The sequence below is a fragment of the Nestor notabilis genome, unplaced genomic scaffold (assembly GCF_000696875.1).
Source record: "Nestor notabilis isolate BGI_N333 unplaced genomic scaffold, ASM69687v1 scaffold1422, whole genome shotgun sequence".
NCBI lineage: Eukaryota > Metazoa > Chordata > Aves > Psittaciformes > Psittacidae > Nestor > Nestor notabilis.
The window spans coordinates 80,990-91,752 of record NW_009916748.1 but is presented as its reverse complement, the minus strand read 5'-3'; the positions used below and the strand labels follow the sequence as shown (position 1 = coordinate 91,752).

The window sequence follows — 10,763 nt, the reverse complement described above, 5'->3', positions numbered from 1 at the left end:
GCATTCCTGGATGGATGTGGTTTCGTGAAGAGCTAGAACAAATGAACGGAATTGAGAAATGAATCCCTGTTTGACAGATCATGCAGGAGAGACATCTGTTTAAATCCTTAATCATAGACTTTAGACATGAACCTCTTCATTACAATGAAATCTTAACCTTATTACATTTTCATCAGATTACATCCCTTTCTCACAGAAATAGGAAGCTAATCCCAGCAATCTAGGAGAAAAGAGAAAAGTATAGGTGTGACTTTGAACTGCTTTTATTTGGCTGTACCCACTCCCAGACTAGGGGTTACTCATGTGAGTGTACTAGAAAAGAACCTAGATTTGATGCCACAGCTCTATGGCATACAACAGGAACAGCATGATTAGAAAGTGGAATCACAGTGTGTGTGGGTGCATACTGATGTGGTACACAGTCTGGAGACATCTTTAGCCCATCTTTCAGCAGATTTAAATCAGAAAATCTCTCTGACAAGTTTTGATTGCAGCTTTCCAGTTAAAATACTGTAAGATCAAAATAAATTATGCCCTCTACTCTTATGATAAAGTGGTACCTGCTTCGGTATTTGTCCAAAGTTGCTAATAAAACCCAGGATGGTGCTCTTAATCAGAGGATCTTTAATGTTGTTGAGGTCCGTCTTGTTTCCATAGAAGTAAGGATGATAGGTGTTAACTGCCTCCACTGCAGCTGAGCCATGTTGCTTGTGGCCAAAAATCAGGTCTATCCAGCGATGGAGGTGTGCACTGACATAGTCACTTTCCAGTGCCTGAAACCAAAAGAAAATTATTTCATCCAGTAGAGTGTATCAGTTACAAATGCACTGCCACTTTCTAATCCTTGCTGGAGACTTAAAGTCTTGGCAAGAAATCTTCACACTTTCAGTTCCTCCAATACTACCATTCTCAGCACATCCTCACAGAATGTGACTTCTTGAAGTGATGAAAAGTGAATCCCCACAGGAAAAGAAATGACTTTGTGCAGCATTCTTGACTTAACAGACAAGCAGGAGCAGTATTGTCAGAGACAACACAAACAGGTTCCACAAAGCAAAGTGCAAGCACTCCACAGATCTTTGCACATCCTCCAACTTCCAGCACACATTAAAGCTTGTGCTGTCATGTCTTCCCCAATACTGCTATCATACCCAAGATGGTTTAAATGAGCAAAACATTTGTTAGCATTTGGTACCACCACTTGGATCTACAGACAAACCACAGCTGAATTTCTATTTATAGAAATAAGTCAGTCTTAGTTAAGACACGCATTGAATAGCAGAGACTTTATTTGAGAAGATACACAAACATAGATTAGAAAGTGAGATGACTAGAAGAGGGGCTTTAAGTTGGGTCTGAAGGGTACATCAGGAGAGGCTGCATGCCATGAACCAGCAAAGAGAGTGCAGAGCTTGTAGTGAATTGGCAGGGGGTGTTGCAAACCAAGACAGGGAAGAGTTTTGCACAGCAGAGCTGGGGTGCAGCAGGGCAGTTGTATGACAGAAGTTTCAAGATTGTCTGGGTTTGATCAACAGTTTGCTACCCTTCGAGGGCTCAATCACAGTCAGTCGCAGCATCAGATTTCCTTATCCTGGAAAAACCTGGGGTCTGATAATTTTTCCCAAAATAAGAAATGGTTAACTTTGATTAGATTTGCCACCCATAGTGGCAGGTGTGTGGATTAATGGGATCAGAAGAAACAACTACTACTGAAGAAAACTGGTAGACATGCTGTATGGTAATACATCCATCCCAGTGTGGGATCCCTAAAAAGCTCAATGTAATCAAGCAGAAAAGTTGTGCTTGGAAGACCCAGACAACAAGTTCATAAGCAGTGGACACAAGTTTGAGTTGAACCTTTGCCCACCTCCAGGTTGGTCAGCCTTACCCAAGAGGCTTCACTAAATGGTTACTGCCATCACCTGCCTCACCAAAATTTTGTGCATTCCCAAATGGCCTTGCCCAATGATTCAAGCAGCAGTGTTAAGCATTATTAAAAATACTTTCCTGTCTCCGAATCATTTGACTGTGCAATACTCCCCCATGCTCAGTTAAAGGTCTCCCAAGCAGACCATCCCACCCAAAGCACAGCAGAAATAAGCAAGCTAATGGGATCCAGAACAATGGCTCATTTCACAGAGCAGACAGTTAGCCCAGTGCAGCTGGTTTAAATGACCCTGCCCACAGCTATAACGATCACACAGCAGCTCAGAGAACAAGCACAGCATACAATCTGTCCCCTGCAAACAACAGGAAAGCACTTATGAACAGACTCAGAACTCATCCTTATTAATAAAAGCAGTTAGTCTATGAATTACAAACTGTAAATTTTGCCTGGCATCACTGCCAGAGCAAAACAAAGCAACCAACAGAGCTGCAACTGTTCAGCCTCTTAGTATTTCACTAAGCACTATGACAAGCTCAGCCAGGGAGGAAGAACTTGTGGTCTAAGGAGGAAGTAAATAAATTCTTCAGTAGATTAGATTCCTAACTTATTAAATGTGAAACAGTGAGTTACTCAGAGTTGTATGTCAAGTACAATTCTTCTATCTCATATTCTTTAAAGCAATAACCAAACCTCAAAACAGTGTTGACCTGGATCTGCTTAAGGCACCATACTTTCTGCAAAGCCTCCTAAAAATGATCGTGATACCACTAACAAGTACATTCCCATCTGGTGGATTATTTCAGAGGAGACAGAAACCCTCATGTTTCAGAATTCAAGAACTCTAACTCTTCATTCCATTCAAGGGATAGGTGAATTTTCCCAGGCAGGCTAATCAACTTTCTTTCCACAGCAAGATTTCTTGCACCCTCCTGTGTTAACACCTAGTACTAGCCATGGTTGAAGGGAGAATATTGAACTGACCATACATAAGGTGTGATCAGGTCTGGCAAATCATTAAGAATGTGAATCTATAAACATGATCTTTCATGTGCTAAACTGCTCCTATTAGACATTTGAATTAATTTGTAAAAGTTGTGCAGCTTTACTAGCTGTGCCAATGTCACCAAATAGTGCAGCTCAGTGGAAGCAGGTCTGTAGAACAGAACAGATGGTAGAGAGGGCCCAGTATCCCCATTACATGCACTGTGGGAGCTTTACTTGAAACTAGATCTAGTCTGCTCTAACAGGCTGACTGCCACCAGCATCTGGAGTGCACAACTGGAGCGCAGTCTTTGGTTTCATTTCATCCAAACCAAATCTAGTTCACACAATCTGAGATTGCTTTCCAATGAGAGCAATGCTATACAGGGATGACTGATAGGTTCATCTCGAAACTGCACCCTTACTGCAAGGCAAAAGCAGATGTTCCTCATTGTATCTAAGTGCCTTCAGAGTACTCACCATTACACAAGCAGTAAGGAGCACAGCTCTGAACTTTACATTCCAAACAAGCCACAGTATAAGAGACAGCATTTCTCCTTATGTTTTTCTTTTAGACAACAACAGCTTAAAATTGCAGTAGCTTTCAGGCATCCATGCAGCCCTCTGCAGCACCTCTGTTAAGGAAGGACAGTGTTGTCTTTCCCGTATTTGGGAAATTGAAGAACAGAGACTAAGCATCTTGGAGAGCATGAGAGAGGAGAGAAAGGCACCAGAGAGCCCTCACACCTCCGTACATTTGCTGGAGCCACTGGGAAACACCAGGGAACTGTTGCATATTTGACCTCAGCGGCCAAAACCTATTTGCAGTGGGTAGTATTTGCTTCCTTCAAGGGAAGGGATTAGGCACTCCCTAGGCTCAACTCTTCATTTTAGCGACTGTACTTTGAGCAGCAAGCCTGCAGTGCCCATAACACTTACACAAGGGTCTCCTTCCTCATAGTACATGTATCATCGTGTGGTTACAGGCACTGACAAAAACTCATGTTTCTCTTCCCTTCCGCTATCCTGCAGTGTGACTAGAGCTCTGAGCCTCTGAATCACACTCTCTAGGCAGCTTCAGAGATGTCTGACTTAGTAATACCTATTACCGTGTATGTACAGGAACTTAAGCAGTCTGAATATGGCTCTTAATCTGTCTGCATCTCCATTCTTTGCAAAAACATTTTCTCCTTATCCCCTCAAGCTAATAGGTGGTGGAAAAGCAGGGGTGGGTCCGGGTCTGTCTGAAAAATGAGAACTAGGTTCTGGGGGAAATTCAGACACTCAATAGTATTTTCTTTCCAAATCAGAACAAAAAGCCCAACTCTCAAGTTTTCTCATGTATTAAAATTTACTCCCCTCCCCCAGTTCTAAATCTGGAAATATTGTATTTTACTAATAATGAGGCTATACACCATACAATATTAGTTATAACAGCTGTATTATAAAATACACTGTCTCAGCTCAACCTGTAATCTAATATAAACATTGCAATGAAAAGATAATTCTGAATATTTTTGGTAACACAGAAAGTTGAAAGGATTTATTGAGACATTTTCTTGTTCCTACTGACACACTCCCATTTCCCTTGGCTAGTTTTCTGGTGAGAAGCTCTTCCACACAATTTTTCCCCCCAGGCAGGTCTTCTCATGGTGTGCTTGTCAGCCCAGTAATAGAGGGCTGTGATCTGAGTTACACATGTAACTGCTACATGAATAGAAGGTAAAACAAAGGACAAGAAGATTAATGTAGCTTCTGCAAAGGGACTGATTAGTTACTGAATATGCTGTAAATTCAATGTGTGGGCTTGGCGTAGGTTACTAAACCGTGGGGCAGCACACCACAGTCAAGCCACTAGGCATGGAGATACTTGAGACCTGCTAATAATAGTAAGCAGCTATTCTTCAAACCACATAACTTGGAGTATCATTAATTCACAAGCTTTCATGTATTAAAGGCAGGATTCTGGGGAAAAAAGTGGTAGATGTTGACTTTCAATCACATTTTCAAATGACTGAAAACAACATTTTTAATAAATACTTGCAGAAGTTATCCATTTCAAAATCAGTCAAGTAGTGAGATAGAAATCTAACTTATTTTGAATATTTTTTAGCATTATTGTTCTGACATGGATATGAAGTGTTCAGGTCAAGAATTCACAGTAGAGACTAACAGGAACCTTTTAATCAATTAAGCCAAAAAAAGAAATATCTCACTATACGCTTGACTGTCCTTAAAAAGAAACAAAGGCAGGACTACTACACAAAAATGTGGCAAGCAGAGGCTTAGATCATATCCATGTTAACTCAGATCAGAGGTCAGAGACAGAATGTAAAGCAGCATTTGGAGAGGTCAGCTGAGGAAAGGCTTATTTAGAAATACTAAAATAGAGAAGATGGTTGTATCCACAGGTTTGGATACAATCACCTACAAAGAGATCATAGAGAGCGAAAGATGAACCCCCAAGGGCAGGACCTGCATAGCATTGAAGAGGTGAGAAGAACCCACAGAGGCAGGAACTCACAAACATGACAAAACGGGATGATGCAATGCCTTGAAGATCATGGGCTATTTGTTTAATTCCACCAATGCTAACACATAATCATCACATTTTTTGTACACACCAACAATCTGCATGCACTCACAAATAGAGATTGACTCCTTTTGCCAGAGGAAATCTGATGAGACAATGCAAGGGCACAGTAGTACAGCCCCTTCTCTTTTTAGCAATAACAGAGATCTGCACCAAGATAGTTTGCTGCAGCCTGTGTTCAATGCACCAGCTTACATACAGAATTGCATTTGCACTCGCTACTACATAGCAGGTGACATCATACAGAAGTTAAGACTTTCTAGCTATTAATAGATAACACTAACTGCAGTAAGTCTCAGGACCCTAAAGCTATTTGCTTTCGAATTGCCAAGGCTGACTCCATTAAAGGCAGGAAGTCACATTAGGTTTTCCCTCCAAAACCAAAGAAAATAATTGTAGTGCTGGCATGACTCAGATGGAATTAGATAGTTTAAACAAAAACAGAGCTGGTTAGCAACAACATGGAACTGTATGCATGTAAATGGTACATGTATGCATTATGTTCACATCCACTTATGGGCTGAAATAGATCCATACCACAGAGCTAGATAGAAACCTCACCTGGTGTGGAATTTGGCCTTGTTCCAGGGTGAACTGTTAGGCAAACAAGTAGATATGCAAAGTTAAGAATCCACACAAACTCCACAAAGTCAGGACACATTTGTATCTAACATTTTGACATGTGACTCCGGCCTTCAGAATTTCATTTTTATTGGGACTCAGTTCAGCATTTTGCCATAAATCCTGATGTTCACTGACCTGTCTGTGCAGGAGAATGAATTTATGGGGGTCCCCATCTGCCCAAGGAGGAAGCTGCACATCTCCCAGCACTGTTCCATCCTGCATGCAGCCTGCAGGAATCACAAAGGGAGAATTAAAAACAAGAATCAACATATTGCAGCTTTTCTAAAACATGGAAGTCAAAGGAAAATGAGGTGATTTTCCCACATGAAGTTTCAGGTTCTACATCAAATATAGTGCCATAGATCGTTGCAGAAACCATTTCTCTTGGGACTTCTGATCCAGTAATAAAGCACTGAGAAGATGTTCTAGTAACTGTCACTAATACAGTAAAAAGAAGCATGTTCTCAGCACAAACCATTTTAACACAGACTGCAAACTCAGACAAGACAAACCTGTTGGCATAACTTCTTTTTTATAGATAATACTGTGGGCCTAACTGCCAGATCTTCCTACTAAATCTGCCACTCAGAGGGATTATGTTCTCAAGTCTTTTGCAATCTGACTCCTTTTAGAAGGCAAGAGTATGTTCTTAAATCATAGCACAGTGTTGCGCAACTGGATGAATTAAAATCTAAGTTGAGACTCAAGTCTGTTACTAAAGTCCTGGCTTTGCCTCTTGTAAAATCTTCCTCTATATTTGTCCTTTACTGGCAAGATTCTCATGTCTTTTTCAGGTCCCTTAATTCCACTCAGGTCAGTCTCTGGAACTTGATTTCAGTCAGGCGCTGTTTCTTGGCCTCCTCTCAGGATAAAACTACTCCAATGCTTTCTTATCTTTTAACAATCTTCTTTTCCATTCTGCTCTTGTCTTAGCATGCCTCATTTCACTGAGGTCTTAAATAAAGTTATATATATACCTCAATACCGTGGGTTAAGTTGCCTTTGTCATGACCAGTTTAGGATGACTCTTAAGGTGTTTCTCTTCTGCCTTTATTGTTAAACAACCTCTGCCCTCTGCAAAAAACCAGCTTTGCATTGCAAATGATGTGACTTTCCTGTAAAGTGAAGTGAATTGTGACTGCCATACCTATTTCTGAATACTATTTTTTTTTCTGGATTCTCTCTGACCTTCCATCACTGATGCAGAAAGGACTAGAGACAGTGTACATCCAGAAGGGATTATGATATGCTTGAGGTCAGGGACAATATATGAAATTCATGTAACTTGTTTAGGACCTTTCAGGATGACAGTGAGGACATTTAGTAAATTTAATCACCTTGTAATCTCACATCAGATTTTTAAAAAACCCACCTTTCATCGACATGATTTAATAATTGATCTGCCTCCAAAAGTCATATTACTATATTGTTCACAGCAACACAGATATGATGATACAGCCCAAATTTTCAAAAGCTGCCAACTATATTGCTTATATAAAAATCTGCCTTTATCTGACAAAATGTGTAATTCCTTTGCACAGTAACTAAGAGGAAATACAATCCTTTCTGAACTGGAAACTTGGTTCTTCTGATATCATTCAGATATCGGAAGCTTGTACTCTTGTAGCCTTATTTTGTTAAAAATTGATCTCTTATTGCTGGTGAGCTTCATCAGTCCACATAGTTCAGGGACCAACTCTCAACACATGATCTGCATCATTTTCCCTGGCAGGATTCTGGGGAGTGGAAGGGGAGCACTAAAGTCCTTTCTAGAACTTACCAAGTTCAAAGTGATTTGCATTGGTTAGGAATTCTGGCAAGTAGAAGAATTCAGGGATGAGTTCCCTGACATCACTCATGTTGTCCCTTGATGCTGATTCCCACGTGCTCTTGACACTGTGAAACATCCTGTCAGCAACATCAAAATTCCCGCCCTGTGAAATGGAGACAGACAGAAAGTCTGCAGTGTGACTAATCTGTGAAATAAAAAGCAGATGCAATAATCACCTTACCACACATTTGATTGGGTGATATCTCAAGATCTGTCGCAGTTCTATTTAATGTGATCTTTTATAAGAGACTGTCTTAGATATGATTTGTAGATATGTAGGTTGAGAATACCATGACGCTTGGAGTCTTAGCATAGCTTGCAATAACACAAAGCAAGCAGAAACGATCATGGGCAGCTTGAGAATATCAGCATACCCATCACTAATGCCTCTGAGAGCAACTAATTCCTTTCATCTCAAAGTGATTTGCAAGCAGTAGACACAACTTCAGTGTTTTCACTTCAGTTGTGACCCAAACAGTTGTGAACAATCATATGTGCAATTCTCCTGAGAGAAACCTTTGGGAAGGTGCACTACCCCTGAAATAACATTCATCAGACACAGCCAAACAGGAAAGGCACAGTGGGCAGGAGCCTGCAGGGACTGTTCATTCCTTTTGGGAGGGACAGCATAAAGAAGGGAAGAAAGGAAGAATATATGGGTCCCAAGCAGAACTGGTGTGTAAGGAAGGACAAACAAGCTACCTCACAGCCTGAGAGCATTTAAACACATTTAGTTTAATGAGAGTCAAACACTAGACAAAAGCAGCTTTAGTAGCAGCACTAGACAAAAGCAGCCTTCAGAAGCATTCTGAAGCAAGGCCTCAAGAAGAGTGAAAATAACTAACTCAGTGAATGAAGTCTATATGCCTTACATTGGAAGCATATTTCCTACATGATTTTCTAATGGGATTTTAGGTACTCTATGTATTTGTGAAAATCCAGGTTTACCTTTACATAAGGATCCCCACACTGAGCATGAAAGGATTTATTTTAACACAAAATTTCTAAAATAATGGAAATAACCAAATAGAAATTAGTTTTTTTGGAGATCAGAAAGAACAAGACGTTTCAGGAAACAGTTGTCTTTTTAACGGTATAAAGTGACAGAACTAAATTGTTTCTTAACACCAAGATCAGGTGCTGGCAGCAATATAGTTACCCAACTGCTGCATGCTCCCAGGCTAATATAGGTATTTCTCATTGGGGTTAATTAATTTGGATTACATGTCATGGGACATACCACTACATCTCACTGTCAGGGCTCAAGAGAGATTGTCAGAGATAGAACAAGTATCTTTAAACAGTTCTGCAGTGCAGTGAAAATGTATGAATAACTCAAAGCTGTTTCACTAGGCAAAAAGTATAAGCCAATGGGATTGCAGAATGAAGAAACTAAAACTCAGAGTTGGTGCAAGAGTCAATCTGTTAATGAATATGAGATGCAGTCAGGTTCTGTCTGTGGCTGATCTCTTGGGAAAATTTGATAGCTTTTGGTTAGTATTCCCTCTGCCCGTAGACTGTTGCATGTGCCAGATGAGAAGGATGCTGTCCTTGCACACAACAGTCAGCTGAAGCTTTGACTTGCAATATGCTAAGTAGAAAAATAACATCTAAGCATCTCCATGCTGCATGGATGGGATCCCACTCCCACAGACCAGTCAAAGCCTGTGTAGCAGTTGCCAGATTGGTTTCTGATGGTAAGAAGCACTGTCTTTTTGACTCCCCGAGTACCTGAACACTTTAGGATCCACAAACTTTGCTAAGTCTGGGAACCGCAAGTCAAGAAATAACTTTTGCCATATCTTTTGTTAGGGAGAAACTACCCTCATGGATAAGCTATCAAAACACAGAAGGCAATAAACCCTAAATTCTGAAGCCACATCTCTTTGCTTGTCTTTTGAGATAGACTCCCACCAAAAGCCAACATATATCCCAGATGGAAAGACCCCTGTTTCACCTGTGGTGAATTCTAACCAGGCATTTGGTCTAGCCTCATCTCTAGATGACAGCATAATTCTGCTGTACCTCCTTGTCCTTCTTCCTTGTACCACTGACAACTATGAAGCCTTCCCACACCCAGTCAAGGGACTGAGTAAGAAAGTAGCTAATCGCATGAGTAAGCCTAGCTGGAGTTAATCTGATGCACAAGGTCATCTTGTTCTTGATCACTACTAGACAGGGACCCTTGGAGTCAAATTCAAATTGAAATTAAAACAGAGTAGAAGAAAGACTATAAATAAATCAACAGCTAACAAGTATCTCATTGAAGCATATTAAAGGGCTTTGTATATTTAATCTGCAGACAGCACGCTGTGTCTGGTGGTGATTGATGCTTTTTCATCTTTTTTTGCAGCTTTTATGAGACTTGATGGTAATCTCCTGAGAAACAATATGATTTGTAATAAAAAGATTACCTGTATTAAATAAAAATAATATATACATAGGAAATGCTGTTAGCGCGACAAATCTGGTTAAAGATATTACCACCATGAAAAAATGTGATTTTTTCCCTGGCTGTCTAATTCATTTTAGGGAAAAGTAATATCTTTAAAACTTAAGCCTGTATTATTTATAAAGGAAGCAATAACTGATTTTCCCATTTCCTATATTAATAAATTTATTTGCATATATTTATATCAGAATTAATGAGTTTTCTCTCTCTATGAATGCAAAAAGTGCACTGAAAGGGAAAAAGAGTATCAAGAATTGCTTTATGCCTTCAGATTGCAAGTCGACACAAACTCTTACGGCTTTACTAAAACACAGCAAGTCTCTGTTTTCTTTCCTTTCAGTAGAGGCCTTACACTGTCATCAGGAATACTATCAAAATATGCTTTTTAAAATTA

At 40.1% G+C, this 10,763-nt stretch overlaps 1 protein-coding gene across 1 annotated transcript in view; it reads right to left on the bottom strand.

Annotated features, from left to right (window-relative positions):
* Positions 1-10,763, bottom strand: part of WDFY4 (WDFY family member 4) — a gene marked incomplete at its 5' end in the record, with an annotated part of 101,992 nt that overhangs the window by 14,066 nt on the left and 77,163 nt on the right. The window contains 3 exons of the mRNA XM_010024707.1: positions 542-773; positions 6,222-6,313; positions 7,867-8,020. Of these exons, the coding sequence (XP_010023009.1) occupies positions 542-773; positions 6,222-6,313; positions 7,867-8,020 (478 nt within the window). The remainder of the gene's footprint in view (positions 1-541; positions 774-6,221; positions 6,314-7,866; positions 8,021-10,763) is intronic.